The sequence below is a fragment of the Canis lupus genome, chromosome 2 (assembly GCF_011100685.1).
Source record: "Canis lupus familiaris isolate Mischka breed German Shepherd chromosome 2, alternate assembly UU_Cfam_GSD_1.0, whole genome shotgun sequence".
In the NCBI taxonomy this organism is placed as follows: Eukaryota; Metazoa; Chordata; class Mammalia; order Carnivora; family Canidae; genus Canis; species Canis lupus.
In genome coordinates, this window is record NC_049223.1 from 78,196,712 (window position 1) to 78,218,884 (window position 22,173).

Genomic DNA, 22,173 nt, shown 5'->3' on the forward strand with positions numbered 1-22,173 from the left:
TTCTGTCTCCCTTTCTGATATTTCCCACACATTTCTTCTCCCTTCCCTTATTTCACATAAGCATTGAAGGAGGGCACCATTCAGCGCATAACAGCACCCATTGTCCACATGGCCCACGGCTATAGCCAGCTGGGAAAAACCAGATTGGGGAGTGGCATTGGGTCAGGTTGGCCCTCTAAGTGGTTTGACCCTTTAAAGTCCCACTAACCCCTCTGTAAGTGGGGCAAATAATATCACCTTTTAAACTGTGCTTTGAGGAGGGAGTGAGAGCAAAGGCTTTGTGCAAGGCAAAGTACTTGTTATCTCCCAGGGAGCTAATGGTGTATCCCTCTAGGCTAACCCTTTCCCCGGGTCTCACGGAGGTGGTGGCCCATTGAGGGGGGGAGGTCATATTAAGAGTAAGAAATGCCTCTGGCTTATTATCTGGCCCATGTAAGTCAGAACCCCCTGGAGCCCCCACTTCCCAAATAAAGTCTTGCTGTCATTTCTGGGAGTCTCTGTAGGAGCCTTGGGAGCTCCAGATGTCTCCAATCTTCTCTACTCCCCCGTGTGACCTCTACAGCTGTTCATGGAGGCCTCAGCACCCCAAAGCTGCAGGCTCAGTGGGATCACCCTACATTTCAGCCTCTGAGAGCACATTGCTCTGCACAGAGAATGGGGCATGCCTCCGGCCCCACACTGTGTCATGCTCCCTTCTGTCTCCTGGGCCCCACTTGGTGACCATAGCCTATGCCTGAAGCTTCTATGTGGCCTGCTCCATGAGGCTCCAGCCAAATCCAGCAAAAGAATAGCTTGGTGTCCACAGTCACACACACCCCCCCATTCTGACTGCTTAGGCAGATAAATCCACTTCGTGCAAATCATCTCATGTAAATTGGTGTGAGGCCCCCACCCACACCCAGAGACGGGGGCGCCGGGGGTCTGCACAGCCCAGATTCCAACCAGCTCAAAAGTGTCTGGTTGCTCTGGGGACATCATAAGCTCCTGGTGAGGATCTGCTTTAGTCCTTCCTCTCTGCACCCTACGCAGCATGCTGGGCCTGCTGGCAGCTAGCGCATAGTAGGTGCTCAGGAAATCCCTGTCAAATGGAGTCACTTGCTGGCTTCCTATAGGATTTCTTTAAAGTGTGGTCTTTGCCTCCCATAAGCTAATATTTTTTTAAAGATTTTATTTATTTATTTGAGAGAGAGAGAGAGAGAGTACTAGTAGGGGGAGGCGTAGGCAGAGGGAGAAGTAGGTTCCCCACTGACCAGAGAGCCTGACGCAGGGCTCTATCCCAGGACCCTGGGATTATGACCTGAGCCAAAGGCAGATGTTTAACCATCTGAGCCACCCAGGTGCCCCTCCCTTAAGCTAATATTAATAACAATAATAACTGCCATTATTGAGTGCTTACAGTATACAAGCTGAGCACCATATATGCCCCTTGGAATTCTTATAAAAACCCTGGGGTTGGGGAAGGCATTCTCATTTTCCTCCACCTCATATAACAGATGAAGAAACAGATGCTTGGTGAGAATCCACATCAGGCCTGTCTGGCCCCACTTCCTTCTGAATGCTTAGGCTCTGAGGCCTCTCAGGGTGATGTGGCACTTGAGGAAGGCAGCAGGGGAGCTGGGTGGGTTCTGAGAACGGAAGAACCTTTGGGAAATGACCACCAAGAAGCTGCTGGCTGTGGGGGATTTCGAGTGATTCTGAAAATACATTCCATGGTCACTAGTCTGAGTTTAGGTCACTCTGAATGAACCGAGAGGTCAAAGTGGAAATCCCCCTGCTATGTCTGACCAGCTCTGCATCATTTAGAAACAAGAGACTCTGGGTTTCAGGCTTGTGGGGAGGTCAGTTTGCCCAGGCCCTTGCTTTGGTCAGAATTTTAGACTCTTTCCCCCTGGAAGAGGGGTCACCAGGTGCCATACATTTATTGATCACCACCTGCATGCCTGTACTCCCCATCATTGCACCCGTACTCGTGACAGCAAGCCGGCAGGGGATGCATCAGTGGCCCCATTTATCAGATGGGAAACCTGAAGCTCAGAGAGATGAAGTAGTGGAATCAAGGTAATGCTGTTGTTAAGCTGGAATTTGAAGCCACATCCGTCTGATATCAAAGCTGTTGAAGAAGTTTCCACAATGTGAGTATACCAGTGTAGCCAACACCCAGCCTTCCCAGCACATCAGAGACGAAGCCCAGAGCCTCTGGGGGAAGCCAGCTCCATTACTAGACCCTCTCCCGCCAATCTTCTGTAACTCCGAGCTTCCTCTCTAATACCCTCTGCAGGTTCCCATGGACGGAACCCAGGCCATGGGACCATCCCAGTGAGTGGAGCTTTGTAGGGAGGGATGGGTTGAGGGGAGGATTCTATCATTGGTTAAAAGAACCTCCTCTCCCCCATGGGGGTACCCTTAGAAGATGTGGGGAGGTCCACTTTCCTCTCTTCTGCAATGAGGTTGGGGCAGTAGGTTTCCAGACCCTCCCAGCTCTCTTCACTCCTACCTCCACTGTGTAGGGAGGGCGAGAAAGGAGGGCAGAACCCCTGGGTGCAATGATTCATCTGTAACCTGGGGATTAGGGCAGGACCTACCTTACGTTACTATGTGTGAACTCTTGGAGCAGTGCCCAGCTCATGGTAAGGGTGGCTCTGATAGGTCTGTGTTCAAACCCATATTCTGCTGTGTACCTGCTGTGTGATCCTAGGCAAGTTTCTAGCCTTCCCGAGCTCCACTTTCCTCATCTGCACAATGGGAATAGCAGTATCTCCCTCACGGTGTGGTTGTGAGAATTAAATGAGACAACAACTCAGTGCCTGACACGTGGTAGAGGCTCAACCAATGGCAACCACTCCTAATAGAATTTGCACTCCAGCATCTAAGCCCCTGCTGCCTCCTTCCACCCACCACCTGGAGATCTTGATGGACTGTGGCCTAAAGGTATCAGCAAGTATTTTTCCTACCATTTCCAGGGAAGTAAAAGCACACAGGCTTGCTGACAAGTCCTGAGGGACGACCAGGCCCAATGGAAACTCATATATGCTGATGGACGCAGAAGCAAGGGAGTTTCTAAATTCTTACAGACTTCAGAGAATGGAAGAAGTTTAAAACCTTTCTCTGGTCCAACCCAGCAATTTCACTTCCGGAAATCTATTTTAAAGCAACCACCCTTTAAACATAGACAAAGCTTTATCATCCCAGCATTAACCATAATAATGAGCAGAGGTGACCTGAAAGTCATAATAAGGAAAAAAACAATCAATAGAAACAGACCCAGAAATGACCCAAATGATAGAATTAGTATATAAAGCTATTAAAACACAATTACTATTCTATGTTTAAAAGAGAGGAAAGCTTGAGCGGGGTAAATAGACACATAGAAGATTTTTTTTTAACCCAGATCAAATTTCTAGGGTAAAACAAATATACTCAGAGGAAAGAAACAGTGGACAGGACTAAGATTTGACAGCACAGAAGAAAAAGCTAGCTGTTTTCTGTTCATCATAAGCAGTAATGGTAACCAACAGATGGCAATGATGATGGGAACAATCATAGCTAACGTCTGTTGATCTCTAGCTATGGACCAAGACCTGGTCACCTACCATGTTGTTTAATTCCTGTGACAGGCTTATGAAGTAGGTACTGTCATTGTCCCCATTTTACACACGAGGAAGCGTAAGACAGAGCTGAGAAACTTCCTCCAGGTGAAGTAGCTAGAGCACAGGGGAGGCCAGCCTAAATCCAGGTGGTCTGGGTTTGAACACCACCTCCCACCCTTTTCACCTCCATGGAATGCTACACGGCCCAAGCTATGGTCACTGTGATGGCTTTCTTCCCATGGGTGAGACTTGGTACACTGTGCTGGATGCCTGTGGCCTCTAAACCCCACAACAATCAGAGGAGGGAAGGACTATTGTCCCACCAGCAAATGAAGAAACCAAGGCTCATGGAGGGGCAGCAATTGGCACGGGGTCCCATAGTTGGTAAGAGAAGGAACCAGAGTTTGAAGCAGGTCCCTCTGGCCCCAAACCTAGACTTTCAGGTGTGCCCTGGGGTCTTGGGATATGTTGAGGACAGCCCATTCCAAGCCTCTTTGTAGCATGAATGGTGTACCTTTTCTCCCACTAGGGAAAGCCTTCTGGAATCAACAAAGGACCTGTTGTCCCAGCTACTTTTGCTTCTACCCAAATGATAACCAGATCAGGAGAAGCTGAGACTCTAGGAGGTACCCATGTGCCCCATCAGGAGCCCAGATCTGGAAAACTGTGCAGTGAAGTCCCACACTGAGAGGAGTATAAGAGAATGACCACAAGGCACACGAGAGAGAGGCATGTCAAGGACTATGCCAGGGACATATAGTTTGCCTGCTGCTTAATTATTTTGCATGCAGATTATTTTCTCACAGATGAGGTGATTGGTTGGTGAATGAGTCAAGTAGCAAAGGGAAAATTAGACTCTAGAGAGAGACTTCTCAGCAGTGACTTTTGCTGGCACACTTTTTTGGGTGAGCTGGTGGCAAAGAGGCCAATCTGTGCACTATGTCCTTGAAGAGCCATCTAATGGGCATGGGAGAAAACCAATCTCTGCTACCAATGGATCCTCCATTAAACCTTGAAAGGTTACCAGTGGAGCATTTGTGGGAGACCATGTCTACAATGCCTGTGTGTCCTGCCACCAGCACCTCTACCCTAGTTAGGCTGGGTCCCACCTTCTGCCTCATTAGGATTCCCATATGCAAACTGAGCCAGACCTGCAGCGTAAGATGTCAACACACATCAATTGCCTTCAAATTGTGCATGTGCTTGGACTCTCAAGTTTAGGAATAGATCCTACAGAAATAATCCTGGACACAAAGTGAGATTTAACCTCAAGGATATCTTTCACTGTACCAGTATATGGACTAGAATAGTTAAAAAAAAAAAAAAGATTGGAAACAATCTTATGTCCATCAATCGGGGATTCATTAAATGAACAGCATAGATGTGTCAAGGGATTTTGGGTTGCCTTATAAACTGTTACCACAGAAGAATTCTTAATGATGTAGAAATATGTTCAAGTTATATGGGTAAGTGAAAAGACACCCCATAAAGTACTACTTGCATCATTTTTCTAATGGGAAATGTGTGGAAAGATCCATACAACAATAGAACCAGAAGAACATACACCAAAACATCAATAGTGGAAACAACTCAAGTGCCTCTCAATGGATGAATAAAGAAGACGTGATATAGATATCAAAATGGAATATTATTTAGCCATGAAAAGAAGGACATCCTACCATTTGTGACAACATGGATGGCCCTTGAGGACATGATGCTAAATGAGACAAATCAGACCGAAAGACAAATGCTGTTTAATCTCACTTATATGTGAAGTGTTAAAAAAAAAAAAAGCCAAACTTTTGGGATGCATGGTTAGCTTAGTCAGTAAAACATGCACTCTCAATTTCAGGGTTGTGAGTTCAAGCCCACCTTAGGCATGGAGCCCACTTAAAAAAAAATGACAAACTCATAAAAATGGACAGTAAAATGATAGTCACCAGGGGACAGGAAGGAGCAGAAATAGGAGAGATGTTTATAGGTACAAACTTGCAAATAGTAGAAAATAAATCCCAAGGATCTAATGCACAGTCTAGTGAATATAGACAACAATATTGCATTATAATCATCCAGCTTGCTAAGAGATTAGATCTTTATTCTAACCACTAAAAAGAAATTATAATTATGTGACGTGATAGAGGTACTAATTATTGCCATACTGGCAGTCACAGTGTAATACATAGATGTATCCACTCAACAGGTTGTACACCTCCTCAAACTCACACAATGTTACATGTCAAATCTATTTAAAATCAAAAGAAGTGAATAGTGTTTACTGAATTCACAAGCGATTTTAAGTTATTTTATTGTCTACGATGTTCAAATCTCCTACACTGAATGCGTTCCTTTTGCAATCCAAAAGTTAAAAATAAAAACAATAAAATTCCCCCAATGCCAGAAACAGGAAATAGAGCAGACACCCGAGCCAGAACTGGGAAGGACAGGGGTGGGCTGGGTTGAGTGGGGGGTACCCTGATATAAGAGGCTGCCTCAATGGAGGGGGACTTCCAGCAGCTGCTTCAACCGTCCTGCCCCCCAGCTGGGACCATGGAACTTCCCCTGCTGTGCACCCTGCTGGTGTTTGCTGGTGAGTGAGGCAGGACCCACAGTGGGGAAGGGGAGGCGGGATGGGATGTAAGTAGGCGCTATAGCTCTTTCCTAGACTGAGCCTCTGCTCTGATCCCCACTGCCCTGGTCCCCCAGTCCTCAACCCTTCTGTCCCTGCAAGGAGCCAGCAGCAGCGGCCGGTCCCCAACATGCTGGCTTCGGCCGGGGAGCTCTGGCTCTGCACGCGGTGCCACATGCCTCTGCTGTGAGGCTGAGCATGGAGGGGCTCAGACACTGCGGTTGGCTGAGCAGATGCCTACGGTATTTTGGACACAAATTACAGAAAGGGATCTCCCCACCTCCTTCTGCTCCCCTCTGTCACTTTGACCAGATAATAACAATCTTTCGTTTACGCACAGCACTCTGTACATTTAAAACACTTCCTTTCATGTTCGTTGTCTCCCTTGAACCTGGGAGGAGGGTCCTGTTGACTGTGGTGGGAGATGGGGCGGTTCCATTCAATCTTCAGCAGGCCAAATATAAAAAAGTGCTTGTTAGCAAATCAGTGGTTTTATTTCTCGATCCGTCTCAAAGTATGTAGTGTTAGAAAGGATTTGTACTTTCGAATGTGGTTTTATGTTGTCCTGGGACTACCAAATTTTTTAGAGGAACACATCTCCTGGGCTACTGTGGCAACCATTGGGAAAATTGCAGTCAACTCCTCTCCCAGACACAAAGAAGCAAGACACTGTAGACATAAAATACGCAGATAAACCTGCATTCGAACGCTGGTCCCCTGTCTCCTGGCAGGATGACCTTGGCCAAGTCACCCTACTTCTCTGTGTCCTCATCCGTAAAATGGACACAATAGCACCCTCTTCGTAGGGTTGTTAGGACTTTAATGAGAAAATGTATCCATAATGTTTAGCAAGTGTAAGTAATAGCGAGGAAACAACAGCCTAACACCCAGCACAGGCGTGATGAGGCAGTAGGTGTGCTAATTCTCGGGGTGAGGGAGTCCATCCCCCTCGGTGGCAACGAAGGATGATAGAGCTACCAGGAATTACTGACAAGCTAAGCCAGTTCACCAAAGGTCACATAACCACAGGCCAAGCTCTGCGGTGTTTCAGGGTTCATTTCGCCTCAACTAGAAAATTATTAGGAGGCAACCATCCAAAAGCTTTCTGAACCCAAGTTAAATATATTGTTTGCCTGGCAAGGGCGAGCTGCATCGTTCAGATATGAGCTTATTTGTATAATGCTAAGCTGACGTGGAAAGGGCCAGACTTGGGGCAGCAAGAGGGACGAGGTACACAGAAAAGCAAGAGTCTGAATTCAGGTCCCTGGTTGGCACACAAGGTGGGTATGATCCTCCCTGCCGTGGGTTGCCTCCGGGTTCCTTATCACGGAATGTGGGATTCCGGGGGTCCTGGGATCAGTCATTAGTACCCTCAAGGCTTAGCAAGGATTCTCTTAAACACCCCTGGCAAACAGGAGTGGCAACATGGATTCTGGCCCATTGAGGGGACACACCGGGTGGGGACAATAGCAGGCCTCCAAGTACGAGACACCACCGGTCCCTTTTAGCTGCAGCCCAAGGCAACATGCTCAGGATCTCACCTGTGGCCCATTGCACAAGCCCCTTCCAAATCCCCTCCTCCCACCTCCACCTCCCCCAATTTGGGGCTCACTCTCATTTTTCTATTCACTTCAATGGCACGAAGAACTTTCATTATAACACCATTTACCTGGGGAGGGGCGGGGAGGGGAGGTGTATAACGAGGTCACTCAAAGGGGCCCACCTGGTCACGTCTCCCTGAAATTCAGGTCCATCTACATTCTCGAATCGTCTCTCGAGGTTGCACACATGTATACTTGGGTCCCCTTATCTTGTCTGGTCCTCCCAGGCCCTCCCCTGAATTCATTGACTTCATACATTTTATTTCTCCTATCTCAGCATTAAGTATTCTTCTCCCCCAATAAAATAATAGCCCCTTATGATCCATTCTAACCAGTAGCAATTATGCTTAGAATGAAAAATATCCACGAAAATCATTGATTTCTAAATCACACGGCCTCCCAGGTGAGCCACGTGAGTGCTTTAATCTGCAGCTTTCTCTAAGGGAGGCGAGGGGCAGGTGGGGTCCAGGGGAAAGTCTCCCTGTTACAGAACGGGAACTTGGTGCAGAGGCAGGGAATGGCACCCAACTGCCTTGGGCTTCAATCGTGGCTCCTCCATGTACCGGCCACTGTGACCCGGAGCAAGGTCCTAGGGCTCAATCTGCTCATCTATAAAATGGGCATTAAATGTAGTTCTTGTTGTATCAATGTGAGTTTCTTAGTTCTCATAAGTGTCCCGTAATTATTGAAGCTGATCATAACATCAGAGGAAAGTAGGTGAGCGGTGTACAAGAACTCTCCGTAACTCCTTGCAGCTTTTCTGTATATATAGAATGTACCAAAACAAAAAGAGTAGTTATTGGGGGGAAAAGAGTATCTCATGGGTTGAATGGAAGTGTAGTTGAATTGAAGAATTGAAGAGTAGTTGAATTGAAGAGTAGTTATTGGGGGGGGGGAAAGAGTATCTCATGGGTTGAATGGAGTCAATGAATTACTACATGGAAAGACCCATGATAAGCATTCACTATCACTATATATTTTTTAAAGATTTAATTAATTTATTTGAGAGAGAAAGAGAGCAAGCAAGCGAGGGCACAAGCAGGGGGAAGGGCAGAAGGAGAGAGAGAAGGAGAAGCAGACTCTCCTGATGTAGGACTCGATCCCAGGACTCTGGGATCATGACCTGAGCTAAAGGCAGACACTTAACCCACTGAGCCACCCAGGCGCCCCATCATATATTTTTATTAGCCATGATGGTTGTTGTCACTTTATTTCCCAAGGTCATTCTGATGTGGTCCACCAGGGCACAAGTGCCAGGCCTGTGGGCCACTGGCCACCACTGATGTTCAGCTCATGTCCTCTCCTTGTTGTTGGACTCCTTGGCAGGTGTGATTCCAACCCAGGGTGGGATCATGAACCTGAACAAGATGATCAAACAAGTGACCAGGAAGACACCCATCTTCTCCTACTGGTTCTACGGCTGCCACTGTGGACCTGGAGGCAGAGGCCAACCCAAAGATGCCACGGACTGGTAAGGCCTTCCCTGGCAGGGCCACGGGTGCCAGTCCTGCCCTGCCCGCCCCCTGCCCCAGGACTCTTCCCTTTCCTGCTCCCCCATGTATTTGTTCCACGAATTCGTTTTGTCCCATGTGCTAGGAACTCTGCTGAGGCCCAGTCCCATTCCAGGTCTCCTCGCCCTTGCCTTCTGGCTGGTTCTGCAGAGTCTCTGAAGGCCCCTTTGCACTTCCAACCCCTGATTTAGTTAGAGTACCCCACACACACACACTCCCTGCTCCCACTGCACGCTGTTTTTTCAAATTCCTACCTCTTTTTGCCACTGGCTCATTCAATCTTCGCAGCAGCCCCCCCCCCAACCCCGTACCCCAGGGAATCAGCCAGGGGGGCTGATGAGAGCCATCCAGACCCAGGGTCACTTCCCTCATCCGCCACTTATAGCCTGTGTGCTCTTGGGCGTGTGGCCTGACCTCCTTGAGTCTGTTTCTTCATCGGTGAAATGGGGGATACACCAGTGCCTCCGTCACAGGGTCGTAGTGAAGATCAAGGGAATATTCACAGACAAAACACATGCCTGGTTCACAGGGCTTCCACCCTCAGTAGGTGTCAGCTGGTGTGACCGCAAAGAAGGCTACAACCCTGCCGGCCTTGACTTCCAAGGTGGGCACTCCATCTCTACCTTGGGCAGCTGTGCTCCCTGCCTGTCCCACCGCCTGTCCTGTCCCTCCAGGTGCTGCCAAACCCATGACTGCTGCTATGAGCACCTGAAACTGCACCGATGCCGTATCCACACAAACCATTATGACTACACCTTTTCACACGGGGACATCCAGTGCTGTGAGTGCCCGGGCCTTGGGGTTGGAGTTAGAGGCTGAGGAAGGGAGCTCTGGCACTCACTGCCTTTGTGGGCTGTGTGACAGTGCACGAGCCGCCCAACCCCTCTGTCTTTCCCATGTGTCCAGTGACTGTAGCTGGGATATAGAGGAATGGAGCTGGGAGTACAGAGAGATCCAACAGGGGTGTTGAGCCCTTTAGGATTTAGAAGGCAGGCAGGCCTCAGCTTGGATCCCAGAGCCACCATCAACCAGCTTGGTGACCTTGAACACAGTGCTTAGCCCCTCTGAACATCGGCGGTCTCATCCGGAAACTCAGGATGATCACAGTTATTCTACTCCCTAACATTAATTCCAGAACTAAAATGAGAGCAGTTAGAATGATCCTCGCACATGCCCGCCGCCAGGCGCATGCTCGATGAACCACCTGGGGCACGACTTCCCCGTCACAATGTCTTAAGCGTTCCTGGGCCTCAGAACAGCCCAGCCAGGAGCGGCACCATCTCTATGACCTCCATGGTATAGACAAGGACAGCAAGGCCAGAGTGAAGAGGTGCTTGCCCAGGGTCAGCCAGCTGCAAGTGACAAGAACCTGGGTCAGAGCTCAGGTCCCCAGCCCCCTCCCACCCCTGCCCTCCGTCCACCCCTGCCTGGAGACAGGAGGCAGCTCCCAGGGCTGGGAATGAAGGGCTCATCCCATCAGTCCCTGTTCATCGAAGGCTTAATAGTAATAGCAACAGGTGCACCTGGGGGCTCAGCCGGTGAAGCATCTGCCTTCAGCTCAGGTCATGATCTTGAGGTCCTGGGATCGAGCCCCGCATCGGGCTCCCTGCTCAGTGGGGAGTCTGCTTCCCCTGCTCTCCCGCTGCCTCTGCCCCTTACCCCCATTCACGCACTCTCTGTCTCTCCCAAATAAATAAATAAATAAAATCTTAAAAAATAATAATGGTGACAATAATAGCCAGCATTTGTTGAGCACCTACTGTAGGCTGAGTGCTTTGCTTCTTCAGTACCCTCAACAGCCCCAAGGCAGCACTCACCCTCACCCCAAGTACAGATCACAAAACCCACACACCGAGGTCCCTTCGGCCTCAGTCTCCGCACATGCTGTTCCATCTGCCTGGAACACCACCCACCGCGGCTTTCCACAGGGGGAGCAGACCCCTCCCACCTCAGCTCAGATGGCTCTCGATGCCAAGTCCAGTCCCCCTCTTTCATCGTCTTGCAGCCCCTGTATCATCCCTTACTTCCGTGGGGAGCAGGCCGCGATCTTCACTTCTGTGGCTCTCGAACATCTGCCGCCCCCACGGGGTGCAAACCTCCCATGTCCCCTCGAGCCCGCCCTGTCCCTCCAGGGCTTGCTGCAGGGCAGGGGCTCAATTGTTTATTAAGTGGATGAATAAAGAAAGGAGCCATGGCACATGGGGGAGGTCGAGGTCCGGCCCGAGGTCCTGCAGCTCAGGTGGAAGCAGCTGAGAAGGGCACTCGAAAGTTCGGCAAGGACTGTGCTGCCTTCAGGAACTCCCTCCGGGGACCCCAGAGCCACCCGGGCTCTGCCCCAGGAAGGGACAGACGGTGAGCTCCCTTCTCCTCCACCCCGCAGCTGACAAGGGGACCTGGTGTGAGCAGCAGCTGTGCGCCTGTGACAAGGAGATGGTCCTCTGCCTGCAGCGGAACCTGGACTCCTACCAGAGGCACCTGCGATACTACTGGCGGCCCCACTGCCGCGGCCAGACCCCGATGTGCTAGGAGGAGCCCCCCGGCGGTCCCAGCTCCCTGCCCTGTTCCTCAGCATCTCCAGCTGAGGGTCCTGTGGGACTGCCGACACCCCTACCCAGGGTCCGACCCCCGGAACCAGCTGGGGGTGTCTCCACCTAACCCCACCCGCCTTCTTGCTCTTGGACCTTCTAAATCTCTCCGCCCCGAGGCAGCAGCTATCTCTTCCGAGGATGCATCAAGATCTGAGGAAAAGCCAAGGCCAGGAAGCCCCGTGGGGACAGTATTTGGGCCGAAGCAGCAGGGGTCAGGGGTGGGGATTGGGGGGGCCGTGGTGTGGCAGGTCCTCCCTGCCGCTGCCACCTGCCAGGCCACCTGCTGAGTCTCGCCCCCTCCGATCACGCTGTCCAAGCTGCAGCAGGGGTGGCCTTTCTGAAGGACCACGTGGCTACTTCTTAAGACCCCGTAAGCCCTCCGCCGCCCCAGGGTAGGACCTCTCACGGTGTTTGGGACCCACAGTGTCCTGCACTATGTCACTCTCCCAAACTAGACTGGCAGGTCCTTGCAGGCAGGGCCCATGACCACCGTGGAATCAGGTGCATCCTTGCACCCGAAGCAGTATCTGGGACCAAGAGGGACTCTACAAATCCCTCTCAGGCTAAGGGCCAGATGAAGCTGCCTCGTCCTCTTGCTCTAGGCCCAGGTCCTCACGCACATGCGGTGTGTCCTTTCCTGCTTCCAGGAGTTTTCTCAGGCTGGGACCTCTGCAGAGTGCTCCGCTTACTGTCCCCAGGTGGCTGAGCCCCACCAAGGGCCCAAGGGCTACTTGGAACAGAGGTCTCCTCTGGCTGATTCCTCCTGGCTCTTGCTCCCTCCTCCAAACCTGCAGAGCAGTTTATGAGTCTGGAATGTACCAGGTTTTATCTTGAGTGGTATATAGTATCTGAACTTTCCCAGTGTCCTCCAACTAGACTGGAGCTGCTGGAGGACGGAGGCTACGTCTCTCATCTTTGTTTCCTCTGCTCCCGGAAATAATAGGTGCTCAATTAATATTTATGGACCAATGAGCCCATAATGGATGGATGGATGGAGGTTGTGGGAGATGTTGCTGGGTCCCTACCCAGATCCCCTCCCGGCCCAGTCCCCCAATCTCCAGCTAAGCCAGATGTTTGGCTGCTGTGTGCCCACATCTATCTCCTTCTCCTTGTCTGCTGGGAGCTACCATGCCTCCCACCCTGCCCACCTCTAACCCGTATCTAGGGAGTGCAATACCAGAAGGGAGTAATTGCCCAGCCCCTGCCTCCATGCAGGACCCCCTGGACAGCACATTGCATGTCCCAGAGCTCCTCTTGGGACCAGGCTGAGGCCAGATGTCTGGAACACCTCTTTGCTTAGCTTCATACCCTAGTCTGGCCTGTTTCACTTGTTGCCTTACAGGTTTCTCCTGTGAGCACGCCCTCAGTAAATTACCCATTTGCACAAGAATCCTGTCTCAGGCTCAGCTTCTGGAAAAACTGACTTGGGATGGATGGGTGGTTGGATGGATAGATGGATAGGTGGACGGATGGGTGGCTTCTTCACACAAGGATCCATGATCTATCATTTGTATGTGATTAGCTGTGTCTCCAGCAACAGGGCTGGAGGACCTAGAGCCACTCACACCCTCCAGCCTGTGACATGTGTAAGTGAAACAGTTGACCAAGCACTTATCCTACTTCTACATAAAGCTCAGTGGCTCATGTGAGGCAGGGTAGAAGAATTAAGAACCATGGGCACTGGGTTCAAATTCCAGCCATACCACGGACTAGCCATGTAACCTCACCTCAGGAATCTTGGGTTTCCTCCAGTGTATAGATGAAAGTTAGAAGAAAATAAGAGGAGGTCAGTGCAGTGCCTGACACGTGATAATGCCTCTTTATTTATTTTTTTTAAAGATTTATTTATTTGCTTTAGAGAGAGAGCAGGGGAGAGGGGCAACAGGAGAGGGAGAGAGAGTCTGGAGTAGACTCCATACGGTGCACAGAGCCCGATGCAGGACTCGACCTCATGACCCTGAGATCATGACCTGGGCTGAAACCAAGAGTCAATCACATAGCTGACTGCACCCCCCAGGCACCTGGTAATGCCTCTTTACATGTTACCTATAGCATTTTTGTTCTTGTTGTTATATCATGACCGCATTTGAAATCAAGATAAATCAAGGGAAAATAGTTAATCAGTGTCCCCCTCCTTTCCACCCAATTCCTCTGTCCTTTCCACAGGACCGTGCAAGCTGGGTCAGTTAGATCCTGAGGCACGGTGATCATTGACTCAAGAGCTGACCACCCCCACTCCTCCGTTGGAGCTTCTGTGGCCAGGCTCTGTGATGGTGACAACATCATCATCTGTTGACAGATATGAGCATTATTATCCCGATTTTACAACCTCAGGCTCAGATTGGGGACTTCAATGTCCAAGGTCCCACAACCAGCAAAAGGGAGAACCAGGATCCCACCCTGACTCTCCTCACTCTGCTCCCTGGCACCCCGTCCCATTTGTATCGATCAGGACACTTCCTATGACTTGATGGACTCCAACAATGAGGGCATTTATGACCTCACATGACGAGAAATCCAGGGGAAAGGTGGCTCTCCAGTGGCCTGGAGATGTCCTCAGCACCAGGTGTTCTCTCCTGCTCTTGGCCACCCTTGCTGTGCTGCTCTGCCCCCTGGGTGGCTCCTCCCAGCTTCCCGATTGCAGCTGTGGGCCAGACTTCAAACCTGGACGTGACTACATCCACCAGAAAACATACCATTCCTTTCATGTCTGTTTTCAATGAGCCCTACTGCCACCACCTAGCACATCTCCCCCAAGGACGGGCCATCCTCAACCGTAGTGCTTCAAGGTGACGGGATCACTCTGGTTGGTTTCAATTCCTCAGGTTTTCCTTACCCTGGAGAGGAGAGAGTTAATGTCCCTGAGTGGTGGGTAGTGGCTGCAACCAGAGCTGTGGGGGTTGTTGATGGCCTTGGGTGAGCAAGTCCAAGGCTGGATCAGGAGGAGGACAGTGCCTAAAGCACTCCTCTCTCTGAGCTAAGCACCTAGAGCAGGGCCTGCTGGTCATAGAGTAGGTGATCAATAGTTATTTGTTATGAATGAATGAATGATGAATGAATGAATCCCAGGTTGGTCAAGTCATGGGACTCTGGACCAAGAGGACCAAGAGGTGGGATTGGCAGATGGGATCTCAGGGCAGCCAGGACTGAGTCCCCAGAGTGAGGCAAGACCCTCTCCCCCTCCCCACCATCCTGTGAGTGCTCATTCTGGGCCTTTTTCCAATTCCTGGGATTGGGTAAGAGGCACCAAGGAGGGAGAGACTCACCGGCAGCTTCTGTTCTCCACGCCCATCTCTCAAGTAGCCTGGAGGATGTAGGAGGCAGACAGAGGACACAGTCACCGTGCTTCCCATTCCTCCCGGGGTCAGACTCACAAAGGGACAACCACGGGGGGGGCGGGTGGAGCCAACACTGAGCACCTGTGGTGCCCCCTCGCCCACTCCCCTCACCTCTCTGGGGCTTGGTATTGTCACCTGCCTCTTCCAGCTGCAGAAACTGAAACTCGGGGTGAGTCACTTGCTAAGTGGCAGGGCTGGGAATCGAACCCAGTTCTCTCTGCTCCAGGGCCGTGTCTCACCCTACCTCCCACACTCTTTCCTGGGACAGCTGGTGAGTCAGCCCTGGGTGCCCCTCTAGTGGGTGAGATCCTCCCCCAGGGATGAGGAGGTGAGGCAGGGGCAGGTGGCCAGGCAGGAAGCAGCTCGGACAGAAGGGTGGTGGGTAATAATTGCACCCACCGTTAACAGTAGCGTCCTCACATTGGGAGCCCTTCATCCCACAGCTGGCTGAATCCAGTCCCTAGGCCACCTGGACCCCATGGGCCACCTCCAGGGGGCGGGGAGGGGCCAACCTGGGGGGGGGGGCACGATGGGTAGCTGCCTTCTCCATGACTCTGCCTGCTTTTCCAGCAGAGCCTCTCCCAAATGTCCATGCTCCTTTCACGCTTCTCCCCATCGCTGCGCTGTGCGGTGGGGCGGTGGGTCCTGTCCTCCCCTCTGCACCCCGCCCCCGTCCGTGTCAGTGCCCACTGGGGGTATTCATTTGGGGTGCACAACGCCCCTGCTCTTCCCGAGGTCAGCCCGGAGCCGACCTCACTGGAACAGCCTGGATGTGAGGGCCTGGCTGGCTCTAGAGTGGGGGGGATCCTCTTTATCTTTTTTTCACTTAAAGAAGAGATTTTAGAGTAGCTGGTGAAAACTCAAAGCAAGTCACAAAAGGCAAGGCGGCGGAGTTTCCTTCCTTTCTGTCTCTGCTTTAGGTTCCTGGCCAAGCCTCGCTGGCTTTGGGGCCTCTCCTGGATGGACTGCCCTGGGCTCCTTGCCAGACTGGCCCCTTGGGTCATCCAGGGCTCAGGAGACAGTCACCCCCTGAGAGAAGGTCCCTGCCTCCCAGCAGAAAGCAACCACCTCTCACCCTGTCTCCCTGCCTTATTTCAATTCTCTGCTTACCTTTTCTGTGGGTTTTCTTAATCACTGACTCATTCAGCCGTTTGTATATCTTAGATTGGGAAGCGCACCTGCTTTATCACCTCCCAGCCCCTCCCTCCGAACTATCAGAAACCACCGCCTCCCTCTGCCAAGACCACTCCCCTACTGGCAGGAGACCCTGCAGGCAAAGGTCATTCTCACGGTGGGCTGCCTCTTCTGGAAGGATCCAGCCCCAAGATGAGGCTGCCACAGGGCCCGGCTCTGTTGATGCCTGCAGGTAAGTGCCCCTCCTCCGTCCCCCAAACCCCAAGTCCGGGAACCACAGAGCAGAAGGAAGAGGAAATAATTCAGCCAGGTGGCCTCTGGTTTCTTAAGAGGGAGATGGGAAAAGATACTATTTTTCAGGGTTTCCCTGTGCTAGGAACCTTAAACACCTGATCTCATTTCCACCTCATTACACGGGCCCCCACCGGCTGGGTACTTTACCCTTCTTTTCTGGGGGAGGATCCAGGCTCTGATAAGTAAAATATTTCGCCCCAGGTAACTCACTCAGCAAGAAAATACCAAGATTTGTTCCTCTTGTGCCAGCACAGCTCATAGAGCTGAAAGATTGGAGACCCACCTTCTAGATCAGACTCCATGCGAGCCCCGTTCTATCAGGCCCACTGCTTCATCTTCCAGGTAGGAGGGGAGAGGATTAGGCTTCCCAAACCCCAGCCTTTCGCACATCACCTTCCAGATGTTTGGTTTAAGATTTCAATTTTCTTCTTCTTCTTCACTTTTCTTAACCTAAATAAATATTTTTTTTAAGCAGGAAATTAATTCCACTCTGGTAGAGTGAAAAACCAGTGTCACTTGTCATCAACGGAAAATGACCATAAAAATAAATGCAATGAAAATAAAACTCTTATTGGAGAGGGAAGTGCACGATCAGTAGTTGGGTCAGCTAGCAAGCACGGGAGGGGTGCCGAGGACCCCCAGGCTCCACGCAGAGACCGCCTTCGCCTCAATATATTCTGAAGGACTGGAAGGAACTAGATAGGGAGCAAGTCATGAGCTCTGTGAGCAGCACTGTTTGAATTCTCTGGAGAGTCCCAAACCAGGCTGGAGGTGTGTGGGGGGCACCAGCTGGGTGATGCCGTGGAAGGTTCTGGAGACGAGGGAGGAGGAGCACAGGGCCTGCTCTTGGGGAGCACAAGCACAGCAGGGAAGAAGGTCACGGAGTGCTGGACTGGGGGCTAGGAGACCCCCAGGCCAAGCCAGCTTCTGTTACTCTCTTGCTCCAAGGCCTCAAAAGGGATCAGAATTTGCCAGCCCCGAATATGCCACTTTGTATACAAATTATTTGGGGCTGGTGGCAATTGAGTATCTACAGATGCGGGAGGAGGTCTTTGCCCATCCCTTATCTGCCTAAAAACAAGACACAAACTTCTCTTTGAGAAAAGTGCCCCCAACCCTTGTACTTGGAGAGAAGAGCAGCTCTTCTCATCAGCGCCAGGGAGTCAACACTCCAGAAGCAGACTTTTCTAAAATAGCGTGTCCTCCATTAGATCCCCCATGTAGCTCTTAGTCATTTCCCCACAGGTTATAGTCCTTGAGGTCCAAGCCGCCTCTCCTTTGCTAAAAAGGAATCCTCTGGGGATCCCTGGGTGGCTCAGCGGTTTAGCGCCTGCCTTCGGCCCAGGGCGTGATCCTGGGGTCCCGGGATCGGGTCCCACATCAGGCTCCCTGCATGGAGCCTGCTTCTCCCTCTGCCTGTGTCTCTGCCTCTCTCTCTCTCTGTGTCTCTCATGAATAAATAAATAAAATCTTAAAAAAATAAAAAAAAAAAAACGGAATCCTGAGTCTCACCACTTCTTTGAGTTTCACTTCTTTTCGGTGAACTCCTGTGCATGTCAATATTAATAAATACCACATGGCTTTTCTCCTGCTAATCCATCCTTTGTTAGTTTAATTTGCAGCCCCCAAGGGAAAACACCTAAGAGAGTAGAGGGAAAGTTTTCTTCACCAACACTGACCTGCAGTTTCCCATTGGTACCAACATGGTCAGGGTGGAAAGTTCCTATTAAATGGAACAGTAAATAAAATAAGATGTACAACACTATGTCCATATTGAGTTTATGGGGGAAAATGTACTACACGAAAACTTGGCTGGAAAAATGGTCTAACATAGTGGGCAAGAGTGTGGCTCAGCAGTTGAGCATCTGCCTTCAGCTCAGCATGATCCCCGGGTTCAGGGATTGAGTCCTGCATCAGGCTCTTGCAGGGAGCCTGCTTCTCCCTCTGCCTGTGTCTCTGCCTCTCTCTGTGTGTCTCTCATGAATAAATAAATAAATAAAATCTTAAAAAAAAAAAAAAAAGGTTTGGGCCCAGGGTCCTGCACAGAGGATCTGCCAGCTGTTGGGGTCTCCTGACTCCTGGATGTAGGATCTTAGGCATAAGCCACTGAACCTCTTTGAGCCTCAGTTTCTTTACCTGTAAGATGGGAATTACCATACTGTCTTCACAAGGTGTTGTGAGGGGTAAATGACAGACCCCCGGAAGGCACCTTGCACCCCGTCCGGCAGGTAGAGATCTGCGTGCAGAACACACAGCAGTTGCCGTCCTGCTCAGGGTTGAAGGAACATCAGCAGCTGTGGTCATGGCCGTGGTGGCAGCATCTCCATCTTTTTTCTATTGATGTTTCCTTCCTTCTCCCCAGGGCTCATGCTCAGCCGGGCCTGCTTGTCGGAGCTCTATGGCATTAGCAAGCAGGCCATGGAGAGGTGACCCCTCCTTAGCCACCTGTCACTGTGGCTCGGGGGCCCAGGGCAGCCCATGGATGCCAGCCACTGGTAATTCTCCCCTCCTGGGGCAGCACGCATCTGGCCAAGGTCTGCCCTGAAACCTTGTCTGGGCGTCATCCTGAGAGGGCGCAGCCGTATAGAGTCAGCACATCTGTCCGGGGTGAAGAGGGCGGGCTCCGGGGTTCATTCCCAACTGTACTGCTTACCGCTGTGGTTCCTGGGGCAAGCTCCTTGACCTCTCTGTGCCTTGGTATCTTCACACACAGGACAGGGTGTTCGTAATACTTCCGTGGGTTAATATGAGGATTCAGTGGAACCGTGGGGAAGCACACTTAGGATACTTTCCACACTGGGATCTGCTCCATCGTGTCAGGCACCAGGCAAGGCAGTGGGGCTCATAGAGGAGTGCCAGTCCCAGCCCCCAAGAGGTCCTCATTCCCATGAAGGGGAGATTCCCCCAGACTTTAGGATCTGAGAGGCCGGTTCAAGCCCTGGCACCACTAACGTGGGCAGGACCCCAAGCAGGACATTTTTTCTCTGTCTCTCTCAGTTTCCCATTCTGCAAAATGAGATGTTTTGAGGCTGTATTGGGTCATGGATTTGACGAAACTCAGAAAAGCATAAAATATTAAAAAGGTCCAGAGCATTCTACATAGAAAGAAAGTCTGCAAGCTGAAGCATGTTAGAACTTTGATTGGATGCTCAATGTGATAGCAAATCTGTCCCAAGATAAAGAGATCCTTAGAGAAGATAATAAGAGGTTCAAGGTTTACAACCAACAAGTTTATTTGAAACCTGAGTAATCTCAGCGTCCGGCAGCTGGCTCACTTTGATTTATAGGAAACCAATTGTGCAACATTCCAGATTTATTAAATCAGCTGTTTAGAACTGATGACTCAAAGAGTTTTTAGACATGGCAACCAAACAATTTTCAGATTCTCTGCTTCAGGGGCTCTCAGACTTGATGAATGAGTTGTTTACCAATTCCCACAATCTATCATTTTGGTCTTGATGGATCAATGAGTTTGAGGAGTGACTTTTCTGTCTAAAAGACCCATCTCGGGCAGCCCCGGTGGCTCAGCGGTTTAGCACCACCTTCGGCCCAGGGCCTATCCTGGGACCCAGGATCAAGTCCCACATCGGGCTCCCTGTATGGAGCCTGCTTTCTCCCTCTGCCTGTGTCCCTGCCTCTGTGTGTGTGTGTGTGTGTGTGTGTGTGTGTCTCATGAATAAATAAATACAATCTTAAAAAAAAAAAAAAGACCCATCTCCCTTTTCCCCCCTGCTCCTTGCTGGGTGCAGAGGAATGACCACAAGGACCAGGAATCTTCCAGGAAACGGTTAAGTCAAAGGGAAAACCAGATCTGGGCAGTAGTTAAAGGGTTAAAAGCAGATCCCAACCAGGAATGATTGCAATGAGAGACAAGAGACAACTGAGCTCAGTTCAGAATACAGCGTGGACACATGTAGATCTACGGCTGTAGATCTACGGAGCAGGTGGGGATGGGAAATCACTAAGAGGATACATCAGGGGTAAGGGAGGGGGATCGTGGCTAAGCCAACCCAACAGGATTCTTGCCAGAGGCAGGCCTGGGTGATCAAACACCACCTGGAGGATGACAAGGGGTGAGGAATTTGATTAGATATCAGGGTTATCAGATATGGAGGGTGAGGGTTTTGGCTAAACCTACTTGACAGGATTCTTGCTCTTAAGGATGAGGCTGCATCAAAAAAGATCTTAGAGGAACCTCACTCATTTTGGTTGGGGAGAGTTTTCATCAGCCCCTCTTCCTGTCCAAGGAAAGAAGAGACATTCTTTCCTCTGAACAGCAGGAGTCCATTTGTCCATTTATCCTTTGGTCGCCTTTTGTTCATGAAGGATCAGCTAACCCACCGCTTGGGACTTGGTCATAGTGGCTATTTGCTAGCTGCCAATGCGAGCGGTGGGGCACTGAATGGGGGAATTTCTATGAAAATAATAGGAAGGCAATGATTAGTTGTTGGGAACCCAGTTTCTGAGGGCGGAAGTCGGGAAATTTCTAGATGTTGAGCTGGAGGCATCTACACGATGGAGTGAGGAAAGCAGTGGTGACCCAACAAACTTGCTGGCTTGCAGTTCGACGTCCTTGGTGACGGCATCGGTGTCCCAGTAAACTTTCTGAGCGGCTCACACAACAGCAGACGCCATCAGAAGGTGACTTCTCTGAAGCTTATTTCAAGTCAGCCAGCTTCTGTTTACGGGGCATCGGGAAAAGGGTAGTATTAGTTCTCAGTGATGTGGAGTCAGGGAGGTGGGAGATTAGAAACTTTCATCTGGAGAATTATAGTCAGATACTGGAGAACCCCAATGGTGGGCTCTAGTTTTCCATTAAAACACAAAATTTCTCTCTACAGTCACCCCTCTTTCTGACCAAAGATAATCAAAGTACGGCTGTTCTTATTTACAAAATAATTATTCCAGTCTCATTTGATTTGGTACGATTATTTACATGAGGGCCGCAAAAATGAAGATTGACCCCATAGGCCTTTTTGAGTTTGCTTTCCTAGAACCTTTTCACCTGGGAATTTCAGATTAGACACTTAAGAAGCCACTTAAATAATTCTGTATTTGCTAGGAGGGCACACCTCTGGGTACATCTATAGATTGGGGGACTTCCTCTCCTCTCAAGGTCCCCAAGATATCCTACGTTCCCTGGGTCTGCCAGGAAGTGACCTTCCTTGCTCACCTGCAAGCCAGGTACCAAACCATTTTTATCAAGAGGGCTTTGTGAGCTTTGGCTCCAGAAAGTCAACCTCACGTCCCTAAAACTGTCTGGTCCTAGCTGATCCTATGCACATCATTCTCAGATATTCCCATCAGAGCCTTGATTATATAATCAATGTTTCCACCGATGATCTGTTGCAAGGAGAACCGATTCTTAGTGAACTCGGGCAAATAGTTATATTGCCATGGAAATAAGAATACTCAACACGAGTTCCTGAACGTTGGAGGGAGCAGGTAAGGAGAACACATAAATATTTCATTTCTGTTTACAAAAGTGGAGCCT

At 50.4% G+C, this 22,173-nt stretch overlaps 1 protein-coding gene and 1 long non-coding RNA gene across 3 annotated transcripts; one reads left to right on the forward strand and one right to left on the reverse strand.

Annotated features, from left to right (window-relative positions):
* Positions 1–6,059: 6,059 nt before the first annotated feature.
* Positions 6,060–13,303, forward strand: PLA2G2D (phospholipase A2 group IID). Its single transcript, XM_038529648.1, has 4 exons — positions 6,060–6,174; positions 9,141–9,285; positions 10,000–10,106; positions 11,706–13,303. Exons 1-4 carry the CDS (start codon positions 6,081–6,083, stop codon positions 11,849–11,851), a joined length of 492 nt encoding a protein of 163 aa, XP_038385576.1. The 5' UTR covers positions 6,060–6,080; the 3' UTR covers positions 11,852–13,303.
* Positions 13,304–13,784: 481 nt separating this feature from the next.
* LOC111093731 lies at positions 13,785–17,621 on the reverse strand. 2 transcript variants are annotated; one of them, XR_005356105.1, is made up of 3 exons: positions 16,963–17,621; positions 15,180–15,217; positions 13,785–14,750 (listed from the first exon to the last, which is right to left on the reverse strand). It is a non-coding gene; the product is annotated as an uncharacterized LOC111093731 (long non-coding RNA). The 2 variants fall into 2 exon arrangements; XR_005356104.1 differs by having other exon boundaries at positions 16,362–17,621.
* Between the last annotated feature and the right edge of the window lie 4,552 nt (positions 17,622–22,173).